A 16,921-nucleotide genomic window follows, 5' to 3' on the forward strand; every position below is an offset into this window, starting at 1 on the left:
GAATGAGCAAAATGAGCAAAAGTGAATTATATTTATAGATAAATTTTACCGGTAAAGTCAGAAATTAGAAGAATTTTGTCGGTCTCATTCCCAACTTCAACATAGAGACGGTGTATGAACCAAAATAAATAAATGTTGTTATTATCCCCAAGCTTTCGTTACTTTCTAGCCATTTCTTCTCTATTTACAATAACTCACAATTAGCAATAAATTAGCTATCGTTTAAACCAAGACCATTCTATTTGTCTCTTAGTGTTAACAATCATGATACAGCTTATGACCAAGCTGAGCTTTGATTAATTGTTCAAAGCTACACATTCGACAAAGATATAATAAAGAAAGAGAATCATCTGCTAAATGGCAATTAATTGAGTTTTAAAGCATTATTTTAACTAAATAAACAGATATATAAACGCAAAACTATCAAGAAAATGTCAAACTATATATATCCATACAATCAAAAAGAAGAAGAAGAATTAGCCGGTTACATAGTGTATTAAATGCATTGCTTGGTCTACCTGACTCTTGGAGAATGGCATGTGGACATCATACAAGGCCATAAGATAAGACCGGCCATTGACTCTTTATATCCAGTCTTCTGATATAATTAATAAAAATTGATCTTGTCAAGCTCAAACTAAGAAGTAGCCGTTAACAGATGTCATCACAACAAACAACAGTAACAAAAGAAAAGGTTCAACATTTGAAGATTTCATGTAACCTGGAACTGTTAGCAGCTGTATACAAGACCAATACAATATTTGGAGTATCCGGAATTACAAATTTGATAAAGCTTCAATGTAATACAAGACATTTCACATTATGTGCTTTAAAAATTATACCACTTTACATTATAAAAATTGATCACAGGTTCAGTCTCCTTGCAATTCCAAGAATTTATGGAGTACATATGCATTCGATAACGGAGCCTTGGTATAAAAACTCATTACACCATCTCACTCTTTCAGACATTGAGGTTTCCTATGGGGAGAAAGAGAAAGAAAAAGAAATCTGAGGTTTAAAAAGTAAAATTTACACATGCATTGGACAGAGAGAGAGAGTGTGTGTTGCTAGTAAAGGAGATGATAAAATAAAGTAGTCATTGCTTGCATGCTAGTACTCCGGATAATCATATCACTCCGCTTAAAACTGTGACCAACTCTATTTCTGTCAAAAGTCTGATTACCATGCATCACACAATGCTAGAGCAAATAAAGAGAAGGTGGGAAAAAAAAAGAAAAGAATGCTCCTAGACTACCAAAATCACAAGAACGCCAATAGGCGAATTTTGTTCAATACAATATACAACATATTTCAGCACAAGCATTTGTATCCTATATATAATCCTTTACACCCTATCACTTGAGATTCCAAGCAGTAGCTCTAAACATTTCTCTGAAGTAATTATCTGAGCTTCGAGTCACTTCCCTTGCTTCGGAATGATGAAAGAGAGAAGAATGATCGTGGTGCTGTAAAAAATTTGGACATGCTTAAATATATCATCATAAACTACCAATCTCCAAAAGAAATAAAAGACTTCCATTAGAGTTTTGCTAGGAAGAAAAACATTTGCCAAGTATGGCCCCACATGAACAAGACCAAATCATATGGAAACACATTGGACACATTTAAGAAAATCCTTCAAATTTATTTTCAGAGGCTATTAATACAACCTAACGCAGTCATAAGATTTTCCAGCCAACAAAAATAGCGTAAGTATAAGTTAAATTAACATTTGGAAGAAATAAATAAATAAATAAAACTCACCTTTAATAGAGCTTCCAGACATATGATCATCCCTCAATTTGAAATTTTCTGGAGGTGCAGGTATGGAGCTATGAATAGCAACTGTAAGAAAAGAGGCGCATCATCATCTACTCAAGAATTCAGCTGTATAACCAACGATGTAAGCCAAAGAAAAAAGAGAGAATATTATTTTAAAACGAAAAAGCCCTGCCGTTTGCTGAAGAGATGGATTCAATATCTACCACTGCTTGTATAAAAAAAATAATTATAAAGCAGAGAAGTTTCAGTGTGCTCCATAATCCTGCCCCAATTATGCTACTTCAGTAACTTTTAGGATATGAATATCAAAGGATCATTACTCACATGGGCCAAACTATTCAACCCAATTGACCAAACAGGTTAAAAAAGAGGAATCAATTTCAAGCGCCCAAAAGTAGGAAAAGACAAAATGGGTGGTCAGTGTGCTATAAAGGCCTCTGGTCCTTTAGTTATGAAACCAACTCAGATAATCGTTTTCAAGTCATTGTAACTCTTGGAAACACAACAGGAGAAAAAATCAGTTGAAGAAGAATAACCAGAAAAAGACATTAGGGAAATAGTTGGGCTTCAAATTATCTACACAATTATTCCTCTTTAGAATCTTGTACAAGCGGACATTTTAATGAAGTTGACATGCTACTGTTACATGCGGTGATACTTTTCAATGAAAACTAAACTGCGGTAAGAATTTAGTTTGATATAAGCAGGCATATATTTGATTCTCAATAAACAAAAACAACATAATTTAAATTCCTGCAAGGAGATATATAGCTTACCCTGATCATTGAACAACTCACTTTCATTGAAGCCGTCATCAGAAGGATGATTTTGTGAGAATCCCATTCTTGACTTCCTCAAGTCTTCTGATGACCGATTGGCAGGATCTCGTCCATCCTCTGTGTCATCATCTCCCTCAGAAGTCGTTGCAGATATCCAGTCAACCAAACTCTCTGTCCCACGACTCTTCCTTCCAAACTTTAACAAACGTTTGAACCCTTTTGTGACATCCTTACGTGCCAGATTATGGGATGAATTAGCAACAAGAATAGGTTTCTGAGCACTTCCCCACTTCTTCCTCATTCGAGCAGCATCAGCCTCAGTTTGAGTAAGAGAGTGAGGATTCCAGGAAGCTGGGCTCCCAATTGGAGAGTCCACAGAAGCATCAATATCTGAAATCTCATGTGGATAGGAAAACGGATTATGCATGCGAGAATTCCATGAAACTGGGCTTTCCCCAGGTGAATCCTGCAAGGACCCTACAGCATGGAATGTTGAAGGAACCGAGGCAGGCAGTTCGGCAACTGAAGAAGGATCAATTTGAGAAAGAGACCTTAGAGAATCACCATTCTCAGATTCAGACATTTTGTCAGATTCTTGGCTTAGCCTCGGTTTTCCATTTTCAATGTTAGCACAATCTTCAACCTCTGTTGTTTCAAGTTCAGGCTCCTCCTCCTCCTCTTCTTCTTCCTCCTTTGTGACATTGACTGGATCTTCTGTCTCAAAGGGAGAGTCTTCAAAATCTTCATTTTTAAGAGCCTCAGATGCCACTGAAGCTTTCGATTTGGCAATGCTAGTTCCAGCACCAGGACCTATTCCATTACCCTTCCGGAGAAAAGTCTTTGATTCCACATTCTTTGAGAATTTTTCAGACATGCCCTGTTCAGTCTGGTCTTTATCAAACTTCAATGGTGCCAAAACAACATCATCAGAGTTCAGAGTTGGCAAATCCTTGAATTCAGCAGGACTAGCAGAGCTTTTCCTTACGGACTGAGAACGTCGGGGCTTTTCTTCCTTCACAAGAGGTATCTCTTCAGTTGTACTCTTGCTGCGGGCAAAATTTCTCACCTGCATGCGGTTTGCTGTTTTGCTGACTCCAGAAGAGGGCTTTGTGTTCTCTTTTCTGAAATCAGAGAAGTTTGGTACTGATTGAGCAAGAGGATTTTCTGACTGCACTCTCCGCCTCCCAGAACTGGGGTTGGACATTTTGGATGATGACCGTGGAACTGGTGCTATAGATGTACGAGGAGTGGATGAAGACAAATTCCTGTTAAAAGACTTCCTGTTTTGGGAGCTTCTGGAAGCACTATCCATTAAAGCTGCATCACCTAATGATCTATCTTGTCTATAATATTTCTGTTCCAAAATATCAGAAGTATCCTCCTCCTCTTCACTCTGAAAGGAATCCACAAGATTCTGTAAAAATAGAACCTTACAAAATGAGGAAACTCTGAAATTCCAATGAATAAAAATGAAAGAAAAAATTTGAGTACAAAATCAGCAATTAATTCTCCAAGTCAATTGAATACCTGCTCTCTCTTGATATTTGACCGAGAATGGAATGTTCTGAGCTTTTCTTCGCGTCGACGAGCATAAGACACCGAATCCAGTCTATCTGCAGACCCAGAAAATTTGGCCTTCATTTCTGCTCTACTCCTCTCAAGGCTATCTTGCATGGTCTTCAACTTGGCTTCCTTCTCTGCTCTTTTTGTGCCCCACTCTTCCCTCAGTTTTGCATCTCTTTTCTGCATGTATCTCTCATAGAATTTTCCTCTAGAATCATCTGAAAATTTGAGCTCAGAGAAATTCTGTCTCAAAGAACTGCCATAGTCCTGATGATCTATCATCTTCATTGGTGGTGGAGTGCTAAACTTCGTGTCATCACCAGCACTCAAAATGGGTTCAACCTCCATCTTTTTATCCTGAACATGCACAGGAAATATCTCCGGTGCTGCTGGTTTTCCATGCTGTGAACTTATTGCTTGTTCAACCTGTAATTCAGTATGCTTGCTTCTCCTTGTTGAACCAGATTGATCCCCAGGAACCCGAAGCTTATGCTCTGCAAAAAGCTTTTCAAGTTCATTTGCCTTCATTTTCAGCTCATCATTGAGCTCCTGATTCCCCTTAGACTGCCTTATCCTCTGAGCTTGTTCGATTGATGGTATGGGTACAGTGCTAAAGCTCTCTTGACTCTCAAAAACCTTTTTACTAGGAAACTTGGTACTTCCATAATTAGAGCCACTCTCATCTCTTCTACCTTGCAGCTTCACAACCTGTTCTGCACCAGCAGAATGAGGTTTCTGGATTTTCATTCTTGGACCTTCAAGATCTTCAAACTTCTTTCCCACTTCCCCGACTTCTCCAGCAGATGATTTCCACTGAGGCTGAGAAGTTGACTGATCACTTTCAGTCTCTTTATATCCTACTTCCTTAACTTTCCCTCCAAACCCACCTTCAAACTGTCCTGAAAGAGATCTAGTATGAATGTGGGAACCTCTGAACCGTGAATGACTCTGTGGCTGATCCCTTACTTTAACATCCTCAACTCTATTCCCAGATTCAACCTCACCTAACTTGCCTACAAAATTTCCAACCTCAGTTTGCAATTCAGACTGGTCGTTCACTCCAGCGGTCTCCTCTCTATCTGAATAATCTCTCAACTTTCCATCAAAACCCCCTTGAAATTTTATTCCAGTAATCTTCTCATCCCTTCCCAAGAAGCTCTTAAACTTTTCATCTCTAACCCCCTGATCTACTCCAACCTGTTCACCTCTACCTGCAAATGCTCTCAACTGGGGCTGAGACCCAACTTGGTCTTTCCAGTTCACTTTCCCCTTCAACCCCACCTCCTCATCCTTCCCTATAAATCCACCAGGTGGAGTCTGCAACTCATCCTGATCTTTGAACCCAGAAACATTCTTAGCCTCCACTTTAACAGAACTCACTGTGTCATTCAGCCCCTTATGATCCTTATAATCTGCAGATGAGCTAGGAAACACGTCGCTTTTGCTTTGGGATACAGAAGATGAAGAGGGTGTACATATAGGGCTATCTGCACTGTTAAAATCCTTCTTGTCATTTCCCAAGTCAATGCTCATATCACTTGCTCCACTCCATCTCCTCAATACAGCCTTTTCAGGTGCAGAAGACACGTCAGAGGAAAGTCTCCTCAGTTCTACAGATTTCCCAACTACTGCTGGTTTGCCACCTGAGTTCTCCTTCTGCTTATTCTCAAAAAGGTTGATCCTGTCCTGCACACTGAGCCGCCTTGCAGGCTGGCTTGGTTGACTAGGTAATGACTCGGTCGTGGACTCCTCTTTTTTATACCCTTCCTTGTTTTCGTTTTGCGTAGAGACAGAGGAACTGGAATGAAAAGTAGATGGTTTGGATTGGTTAAGGTGCTGTAGAGTTTGCGTTAAATTGGGTTGTTTCTGTTCTTGGCCGGCCTGCTGATTTTGCTGTTTATTTTGGAATGAGGATTGGTGGGGCTTGACATCATGGGGCCCATTTGGGTCTTCTGTGGGATCGTCAATTGACATATCAGATCCGCATGAAGCCCGGAGCACTTGATCTTCAACACGCGTCTTCCATGTATTGACCAGGTCTGGCCTTCTCTCGCACACCGAGATAAATTTGGTACAAGCTTCACTGCAGAAAATTAATAACGCTTGAATTAAAGTTTGCACCTTTTTGGTGAAAAAAGAAAACTAAACAGCGTTGATGGTGTATATATATATATATATATATATATATATAAGGTAAAAAAAAAGGTAAGAAGCACAAGGAAGTTAGCAAGTGGACAAAGGAGAAAACAACGCTTTAACTACTAATCCTGCCATATTCTTCTGACAGGGACAATTATCCCCTTCACCATCTCATTAAGATCTGATATCAATTATTTCTGCTCAGATTTACTCTAAGATTCTGCTATGGGACAAAACTTCTCCCTTGCTAATTTTGTTCCGGAAAGATTCCTACTTTATGCTAAATGGTGAGGTCAAAAAGCGTACTCAGAAAGCAAATGCATTGCCAGACCAAATGTTAATAAGGACCCTCAGCACAATCATGAAGAAATCTTCAAGTGTCTGTGATATTTTCTAGTTGACCATTTTAACCTATATGCAGGGACTCCAATGCAGCAACCAAAAACCTTTAAGATCATAAATAAAAAAGAGAAATTCTACTGCTTGAGGATATAAATAAAATCCCAACTGTTGATCTGATCGCAGTAAATTTTTAGCATGTAAATTTGAGCTCAAGAGAGATCAGTAATCATTGTATATTCATATTCCTAAAGAAGTCTTCAGCATACCCTAGATAAGGCCTCATGAGGCTATGGATAATCAAACTTAATATGAACCCCCTCCACCAATGAAAAAGGTAATAACAGCAAATACAAATATTTACTGCCACACAGAGTCTGAGGGATCGTTTTCACATGCTTGAAGAAGATGGCTTTTCTACATCAAAGGAAACTTTACTGTAGCACCAACCAACAACATCCGCAGAAAAACATCAAATTTTATGGTTGCCATTTTCCCAGGCATAATCTCTAACAATGAATGCCAGATACTCCATCTTTGTCAAGGCAACACACCAAGAATTCATGTTAGTGCTAAAAACTCTTAAAACACACGGGAAGTTTCATTTTCTGAAGAGTTAGGCAATCAAACAATGAATTCCATTGTAACATCTTAGGTAAAGTCTAGGATCCTGTAGCTCTAACTTATCAGCACTTGATGCAGCTTTGGTGAGTCAAAATAGTTTCCTTAGGAGTCTCTTAACAGACTTCTTATATACTGAAACATAACTGGGGTCTTTTATTTTTGGAGAAGCAAAAAAGATGCAAACAGTTCTAAAGTTGTCCCTATTTAACCTCTATTAACACCACTGGACAAAAATGCATGAGAAGTGTTTCAATAAAATAAGTTCAAATGTTACGAATTACGACTAAGTATTAACTAAAAATAAATTATCCATATAACAAAGATCAAGTGATGAAATGTGCAAGGAAGTAGAGTTAACATTCTTTATTTGCTATTAAATTCAATCCACCCTTCTTTTTGACCTCGAATTGCTTGTCAGATATTCAATAACTTGCTGGGAGATGGCCCCCAGACAAGCCATTGGTGTTACTATAAATAAAAAAGTAAACAAATCCACATGAAATGGATGCGACACACAAGCATGTCTACATTTAAAAACACAAGCATGAAATGAAGGTTTTGCCAGTGTGTTTACTTCAAGCGACGGGCGCCAAAGCAATCTGAAAAGAGATGAAGCTCTGACACAGTCTCAGGGTTAAAACCAGCAGCCGATGCACGAGCACAGGCTGTGGTTAAATCCTGCCTTACTGCAGCAAGCCGTACATCAATGGCCCGCAGAAGCTCCTTCCTGTACAGCAAAACAACAATAAATCAGAAAATAAATTTGAGGGGAGAGTGAGAGACCATAGCAAAAAATCCATTCAAGCATGTTGATCGATGCAGTAGCAACAAAATAATGGCTTATTTTGTCATTACCATTTAACTGCTGTTATCATCTAAGCATTCCACTTTCATCAGAAGCCATAGTCTAGTGCATTTCCACATTTTCAGAACAATTGAAATATGCTATCTCATCCTCCGAAACTCATGCTTCAAGGTCTTAAATTTCAAAATTGTAAGATAATATTTTTCCAATCTAGTAAATGCTAGCAGGGAATCACCATGTCCATTTAAATATCACAGATCAAACAAGAAAAGAAATGGAGTTCAACACTTGCTAAGTTCATAGATTACCAAATTGCATGTTGCCACCTCCCATTTCTAATAAATATTATAATCTGACAACAAAAGCCCCCCCCCCCCCCCCCACCCCAAAAAAAAAAAAAAAAAAAAAACATTTTACTTTCAAAAGAAATGTGGCTAGAAATCCCAAATTTCCAACAGAAGATGAAATCAACAGTTCCAATAGTTACAAAGTTTTTCAAAGCTTCTAATAAGGTGAACCACCAACTACCACATCTGCCACTCAAAAAGATAAATAAAAACTAAAAACGGAACTTTACTTTGTTGCATCGGCTGCTGCCACTGTTCCTGTTTCATCTCCACCTGGAGCAAGTTACCAAAACCTGAGTCAGTATATAAGCAATATGTACTTTATTAGGTTTGCACAGAGAGATCAAATTTAACATGCCATCAAATTTCAGGTATTTGTTAGCATATAGAGTATGAGTTCACAATATTTTCCGAGAAAAATGAGGATTGATATTATAGAATTTTGCTCATTAGTAGTTCTAGAATGGATGAAATTCCTTTTTCTTTATTCTTTTTCTTTTTTTCTCTTTCTTTTGTGTGCCTCTGAGGGCGGGTGGAGTGCAAACATTTTTTCATGCAGTTTCAGGGCAGTTAAACTTCCAGTAGCTGTTTGCAATGTGTCGCATATGTCATATATTCACTAACACAAACAATTGATCCAAACCTTAATCATAAACTAGTTGGATCATTTATGGATTATTTTCCTCCATTTTATCTGTTTTACAATAAATCTTCAGGAGACCTAGGTTCTAGGCTACTAAATCCTTCCTCACAACTTCAACCCACGTCATACTTGGTTTATCTCCCACTTGCTTATCACCTAGAGCTTCAATATGCTCAACCTTCCCCCATAATGCATTTCTTGGTCTAAACCAACTCACTCTACCTTCTAACTTTTCCTCCGTGAGTGCAGCTTCCATCTTCCTACAATTTCATTTCCGATAGAAACTAACTACAAACTCACCATGACCCCACTTTCTACTCAATCTCATTTGCAAATTAATGGTGGTAAACACATGAATTCAAAGCCAAATGTACCAATAAAAAAGAAACCCAACATCATGTCTCAATTTTGGAAAAACTCAGGCTTAGATGCATGCTTTCCTCTCCAACAAATGTTTTATGAATCAAAATAATATGGACCAGTCCTATAAAATTTTCATTGACCACTTCATTACAATTTTTTCCAATCATTGGATGTTACTTGCTAACAACATAAATATTGCAAATAGTTGGCTACCTAGCCCATAACCATTATCCCTGCTACAACATCCCTCCCCATCTCTGTCTCTCCCCATTTCCTTATCTTCGACAACCATGTACTCTACACTTGAGAACATCCACAATGTTACATCCCCTCGCTAAAAAAGCATTTTGCTCACAAAATTTTTGCTTTTGTCCAAATACTGTTGATGCAGATAAAAAGAGATCAAGATTAACTACAAAATGTGTCCCATAATTCTATAAAACATTCCTCAAAGCTTTTTAAATGAATTAGTATTTTGACAAGCTCTCTTGGTAACTTTTCCAAATTATAACAGAATAGCACCACCCAATTCATTATTTACCCACATACATTTCAAAACACCAGTCCTTCCTCCTCACCTTCAATCTATTTTATCAATATGAAAACTGGCAGCATATGAGATATTTTACTTGTTAAACCAAGGAATATAAAGTATAATCATCAATAAGTCGGCAGTTGCCACATAATTATCTTTATAGCTAAAGATTGCAAAACGCAGATGGCAAGATCTAAAGAATCTTCTGTGTTTCTTTTTCCTGGATACAAAGAGCATCTTCTTATTTTTATTTTGCATTTCAGTAATGTTCTCTTTCATATTCCTGTTAAAGGACAAAGCAAAAACAAGGATCCAAGAAAATACTTATGGAAACTCCTTAGGAATGTAGAGGTAAAGACACGCAAGCACTGAAACGCCACACATCTAAGAACAAATATGAACGACTTCTAATTAATACAGAAAAATAGGAGGGACTTTTGAAATTGTTGCATTTCTGAAGGAGGAATATGGCTTGCAGTGTTGCGGTCCGTTTTGACCTCCTCTGAATTGGCCAAACCACTACCAGGAGTCTAAGTATTCATAACTACAAAGACGGAACCAAAAAAACATTGTTTTCAGTTTCTTAATTGCTTCTGTAATCGGTATTAATACCTTCGATATAAGTAACCAAAAATTCATTAAAAAATTAACAAAAATAGAAATCTGTTACTGATAATGAATATAACATATTGGCATATTGCAAGTACCTTTTACACCTGTAATTGATTCAGATAATTTCAACCATAAATGTCTAACTTCCATGCAGTGATGTCCATTCTATTCATGTGTTTTCTTTTCAAGGAAATGATATATGCTCCGAAAGATTCTGAAACCTCTCAAAATTCATTAACTGTTATAGAGGACAAAGTATGTATCCAGATTGAGGGTTGTAGTATTTTACTTTCTTTACATATAAGTACCACGTAACTATGGAGGACGAAATTCATTACATAAAGTAAACTGAACTGCTCGTTAAGGGAAGAAAGATAGGGGAAAAAAAACAAAAGCAAAGAGTTGCATACCTAAAGCGCTAGAAAGCTGATCACTGGTCCCCTGAATAAAAGAGCTCCTAAATTTAGCAATGGCTTTTTATATTCTAAATCCAGTATTCTTTGCTAGATAAAATGGCAGTATTACCTGAGAGTAGATTTTCCGTGCTCCTTCCAGCTGAGACATCTCTGCATCAAATGTATTGACCATCTCCAAAACCTCTGGTGTACTGACAAATCGCACAAACCTGAAAACAATAATTTCTAATCATATCAAAAATTAAACTGAAAATAAACGATTTCTTCTACAACAATGGTGTGGGCACAGCCATTAACCTCTCAAGGGTTCCTTTTGTGAACCAAGTGTCAGCATTTTTATGTCTCTCAACTTCAAGCTTGATTGAATGAACTGCTTGTGCTACCTGCTCTTCAGCAACCTTCAAATGAGTCACAAATGGCTTGACTAATCCTGATGCAAGCTTCTCAGTATTTCCACTCCTTGACACAAACAATTCACATCTGCCAAAAAGGAAAAGATAAATGCCAGAAGCTGCATCTAGAAACACAACCAAAACATTGAACTCAATAAATAGACATCCTCACCTTGAATGCTTTGGTGACAGTTGAAACACAGCATAGTCAAGTGGTGTGTCGGATTTCATTTTCTCTCTATTGTATTTACAGTATGTCCCTGTTCTCTAACCTCCTCATATAATCAGATGTTCTATATGGATGGATCCCAGATCCTCCAATTCTTGACTAATCAAATCCCAGAAGCAGCAGCACATCAATCCAGAAAAACCCAAGCCTACCATGCAACCTCTGGTAAAAGAAAGGAAAAAAACAAACGAATTACCAATATGGCAATTGAATAAAGTTTCCTAAATACGAGTTAAACTCCATATATGTAAATCCACAGTGAAACCATACTTTATTAATCCACATTGCAAATCCAAATGAAAAATAAGTAGAAAATAAATAAATACTTGAAAAAGTAGCTGATGGTCAAAATCTACTAGTTTTTATACCAAAAGACTCCCCGAAAGATATCAACCGATCTTTATCCTAACACCCAACTCGAAATCAAAAATGCACCTGAAATTAACTGCAATTTCAAAACAGAAACCAGTAGCACCCACGGAATAACCAAACAAACCCCAGATCTGATTCCGTTAAAATCTAACCCCAAATACACAACCAAACCAAACCAAACCACTAACAAAACACTAAAAAAACCAAATTCAAATGCCAAAAAAAACAAAACCCATTCAGATAAACACACATAATAGCACATTTTTGCACAAGAATGCACCAAAATTGCTGTCAAGAATCCAAACACCCGACCATTTAAACCCAGAATTTGAGAGAAATGCGGGCTAGATCATACCTTCGAAACCAATCAGTAAGATCTCGGATTGATGAATAGGATTCTATGTTTTGGGTTCTTCAAATGGGTACCAGCATTAGGGTTTTATCTACACTCCTTTATATTCTATTTTTGTGTCCTCTAAGAGATTATCTTTTTGGGTTTTTTTAGCTCTAAGAAAACTTGAACAATGACGAGGTAGTTTTTGCTTTACTCATTTCTCAAATGCCAATCTTTTTCTTTTTTTAAAAAAAAAAACCCCCTTCTCACTCTCTTTGGCTTTGCTTGCTTTCTCTCTCTACACTATACAGTAGAGAGAGAAAGTGATGAAGACCGTGTTCTGTTTCAGACAAAACAAGTCAGTGATTGTAATTTGAGTAATTTTATCAACAATTGAAAGACAAAGACTCTTAGCTACTGTTCTAAATTACCAAAAGCCTCTTTGAGTGGATTTGAAGGAAAATACTATCCTGTCCACACCGTTCTTCGTCTTTTTATTTTTAATGGTGTGTGGTGTCATCATTTGAATTAATGTTGTCTGCTTAGCTACAAAATGACAAAAAAAAGATTAAATCCTTTAAATTTGAAAATTAGAGTTTCTATTTGTGCCCGTGGTAAAACATATTTATTAAAATTAATAAAATTATCTTCTTTTTTTTAAATAAAAAGGTATAAATAAAACATTATTATTTGGTTTTATAAATATTAATTTTTTTTATTAATGTGCATTGCATATTACTTATTGACTATACTCATTAAATTTTATTCTCATATAATATCAAGGAGGTTATAATTTTTCTCTTATATCATCTAAATTCTTATAATATTAAAACACGATTTCACATGTAATAATTTTAAACTAAAATTTATCTCTATTTAAATAATAATATTTTATATTTTACGTGAATAATATTATTCTTAAACTATTTTGTATATGATAGATAAAAGTCAAATATATTTAATAAAATAAAATAATTATAGACTATAAAATAAAAAAAATTATTATTAATTATAATATTAGCTTAATTAACATCTAAGATTTTATTTTAAAAAATTAATTATAAGTTAGATTTTAGCTTTTTATTTATTTTCAAGCAAGCAAAAGACGAATATCATGATAAATAAAAATGAATATATATATAACAATTTTAATATATATTAATTAATTTAAAAAAAATCTCATTATTCCATTTGTTTTCATTTTTATATATAGTACAGATAGATATAGATATAAATTTAAATAAATCAATAGTTATGAATATGTATTTATTTAAATTTACTCTTTGACCAAATAAAATATTTTGATAGTTTTAAGTTGTTTTGTTTGTTTGTTTTTTTCTTTTTTTTTTTTTTTGAGTGGAAATTGCTTTATTATTTTTGAATATAAATGTAATGTATTGCTTCTATAAAATAACTTATTTCCAAAAAACAATGAAAATATTTTTCAAATAATTTATTTTATGTTAGATTAGTTGTAATACTGAAAATTAATTAAAAATATTAAATTTTATAATTTAGCATACTATGACAAATATTTAGAATTGTGAAATTTTATATTCAAAATTGTAATTAAATACTAGAAAATGTATAGAAATGATAAATTGTGGTAATTTTTGAAAAGGGCTTTGCCTGGAAAACATTTTGCATTTAGTAAATTTTTTTTTTCGTCTTTTTTCGTCTTCTTTCTCAATGAAGCAACTTAACCATCAAGGGAATGTAAAATGGATAATGGAAGTTTTCAAAAAAAAAAAAAAAGAGAGAAAGAAAAAGAAAAAGCCCTAGCCATTAGTCAAGGGCATATTTGTCCGGCAACTACACAGCCACAGCCTAAATGGAACAGAGCTGCAATCAGAATAAGGGTTATTTCGGTAATTCCATAGAAAAATCAAGGTGAGGTCAACTATCTACATTCTCTGCTAATATCAGATTCTAAAATTTAACGGTTCTTTAGAATAAAGTTTTGAAAGAGAAGGGCAAATCGTGTAATTCAAGCAGTGTTTGGTTTTTATTTCTCATAAATAAATTATAGTTTTACCGAATTGCCCCCCTTCCAAGACTCACCACCACGCACTTCATATGCTATTGTCCACTCACACATTGACATCCGTCACTCGCGTTTGCGTCAACACTAATTAATTATTAAGATAGTATCATCTTCAATTGCCGCCAAAAATTTTAAAAAATAAGTTAAAAGAAATATTAATATTATTAATTGTATATCAATCGGAAGTTAATTTAGGTGGAAATGATTAAGTTATTGTATAAATTAAAAAAATATTTATATTGTGATATTTATTTTTTTTTTTTTAAATGTATATATATGTTTTCATACTCGGACTAACAAGCAAATTATTTTGAATTTATTTTTTAAAATTAAAATGACTTTAATAAAACTAATTAATTAATTTTAGGTTGAGATATCAAACGACTGAGTCAATGAGTTAAGAGCTTCATAAACATCACCATTTCTGTTGAGGAATTTTAATATATGTCAATGAATATAATTACTTAAAGAGTATAAAAAGTCACGGGTTAGAGATTTCATTTTTAAGTTTTGTTTGGGATTATATTCTATTAATTAATACAAATTAATAATATGCTTTGACCTTAATATTATAAATAATGCATAATGAAAAATAAAATAAAAATATTTTACTTTTTTTCTTTTTGCTTATCATTAATATAAATTTTTTTCATTAATACTTTTTTCTTTGACCTTAATATAAAAACTTTTAATAATGATTGTTATTATTAAAATATAAAATTATCATTAAATATATAGTTATATATATGTATATGTATTCATAAAAATATAAAATAAACTTTTTAGTGACAATATTTAGTAATATTTATTATTTTAAATAATTTTTTTGAAATTTGTTTTAGATAATTGTTATAATAAAATGATTATATATTGTTAATTGCGGAAAAATAATTTCATTAATTTTTATCATGTAAATATATTAAAATATAATTTAAATACAAATTATTAGTAGCTTGTTCATTAAAATCCTCAATTGCTAAAGCTAATTATTGTACAATCTCTTATCTGAATAAAATAGTTGAATTAAATGCATCATAATTAATAAATTGAACATTTTTTTATTATTAATAAAAGAAATTCATCCATTTTTGGGATTGGGAAAATTGAAAGTGAAGTATCCCTGCCTTAAAAAAGCCTTTACCATATAAACTCATCAAGAAAAAAAAGCAAGCAAAAACTTTTTTTGCAATGAAATCTCAACCATTCAAAATTTTCCAAAATTTGGATTTTTTTTTTTCTTTTTATAAAATGACCAAAAACTCTTTGTCACATGCTCCCTTTGTTGACAAAAAGAAAATACATATAAATGAGTAAGCGAAATTGCTTGGTTACTTTTCACATGGTAGGACCAACGTGGCAATATCAGAGTTTGTGTTTTGACATTCTTTTGCTTTTATAATTTATTCCCTCAAATTTTAAACATTAGAGCAATGTTATACCACCGAATATTATTATAATAGAAATAAATTAAAATATTAAAATGCTATATGAAAAGCTGTTGTCAGACATAGTCTATATTTACATATTTGGTGTTTCTTCTAATAATAATAATTTTTTCTATAATAAAAATAGTCTTGTTTTTCACATGGTAGTTGAAAAAAAAAAGTTATTAATTTGGTATTTTGCTAATTATTTTTATTTTCTCAGTGTGTTCTATAATTGGCCGCTGATAGCTGTTAGCTTATCAATGTTGGCGTTTGATAAAATTTTGGCTGTTAAAATATAAAATCACCAATAATGATATAATTTAAAAAATAATAATAATTAGCTATTTGCTCAATGTATAAGGGTTAGATATATATGTTTAGATTAAGTAAGTATTTTCCATTATTTGGGTGATTTATAATAGTTGTAAAAAAAAAAGAAAGGATGAGATATGAAAATATACTCAAGTGGTTGGAATTTAAGACAATGATTTTCATTATTTATTATTTTGGATAGATAGAAGTACTTTTTATTGTTTCATAGAAATAAAAGCATTAGCAAGTGTATTGTTGTTACATGTTCATGATCTACACAAATTTGCAGATTGTCGAACATGGGAGTAGGAAATTGCAGCAAACGTGGAGGAACTTTCCTTGACATAGCCAACAATTTGGCCCTGACAACAGAATAAACCTTTCACCATTAATGTGTTAAATTTTATGTTGAATAAACCTCCAAAAAAAAAAAAAAAAAACAATAATAGATAAATTTAAAATAATTTGAAATTAAAACGGTTTATTTTAGTATTTTATTATAATAATAAATATATCAATGCAATTTATTTAAATTCCAATGTATCTAAGGAAGTTAGGGAGATGAAGAATTTCAAATGCAATTAAAAAAATTATTGACTTTCTTAATAATAAATGGTAAATTATCTCTCCCATTTTTTGAGAAGGAAACATTTTAAATTTAATATTGAATGTTTGGAATATATTAATAAATAAAATTGTTATGCAATTTGAAATTAAAACGGTTTATTCTAGCATTTAGTTAACGCATTTAAGGTAATTCTTAACTTTCTTGATAGTAATTTCAAATTTTTTAGTGGTTTGGACATTAATTAGGTACCGGTTGAAACAAGTGAATCATAATTGTAAAATTCATCTGCAAAA

At 33.6% G+C, this 16,921-nt stretch overlaps 1 protein-coding gene across 5 annotated transcripts; it reads right to left on the reverse strand.

The window, feature by feature from the left end:
* Positions 1 to 1,083: 1,083 nt before the first annotated feature.
* LOC105631354 (GPI-anchored adhesin-like protein) lies at positions 1,084 to 12,640 on the reverse strand. Of its 5 annotated transcripts, none has more exons than XM_012213445.4 (11): positions 12,299 to 12,639; positions 11,515 to 11,733; positions 11,248 to 11,430; positions 11,060 to 11,159; positions 10,945 to 10,975; positions 8,612 to 8,654; positions 7,804 to 7,956; positions 4,092 to 6,210; positions 2,562 to 3,957; positions 1,768 to 1,848; positions 1,084 to 1,469 (listed from the first exon to the last, which is right to left on the reverse strand). In XM_012213445.4, the coding sequence occupies exons 2-11, from the start codon at positions 11,571 to 11,573 to the stop codon at positions 1,405 to 1,407; spliced, it is 4,230 nt and encodes a 1,409-aa protein (XP_012068835.1). In that variant the 5' UTR covers positions 11,574 to 11,733; positions 12,299 to 12,639; the 3' UTR covers positions 1,084 to 1,404. The 5 variants fall into 5 exon arrangements, with proteins under 5 accessions (XP_012068835.1, XP_012068836.1, XP_012068833.1 ...); XM_012213446.4 differs by having other exon boundaries at positions 2,583 to 3,978; XM_012213443.4 differs by having other exon boundaries at positions 2,562 to 3,978.
* Positions 12,641 to 16,921: the final 4,281 nt, after the last annotated feature.

The sequence above is a fragment of the Jatropha curcas genome, chromosome 1 (assembly GCF_041381405.1).
Source record: "Jatropha curcas cultivar XTBG-Jc1 chromosome 1, XTBG_Jcur_1.0, whole genome shotgun sequence".
NCBI lineage: Eukaryota > Viridiplantae > Streptophyta > Magnoliopsida > Malpighiales > Euphorbiaceae > Jatropha > Jatropha curcas.

Excerpts from the sequence above, each read along its gene's own strand:
- LOC105631354 (XM_012213443.4), bottom strand. The coding sequence starts at position 11,573 with ATGAAATCCGACACACCACTTGACTATGCTGTGTTTCAACTGTCACCA. Across the intron at positions 1,849-2,561 it reads TGAGTTGTTCAATGATCAGG|TTGCTATTCATAGCTCCATA; the intron begins GTAAGCTATATA and ends CTTTTCTTACAG. Across the intron at positions 1,470-1,767 it reads GTCTGGAAGCTCTATTAAAG|CACCACGATCATTCTTCTCT; the intron begins GTGAGTTTTATT and ends AATTTTTTACAG.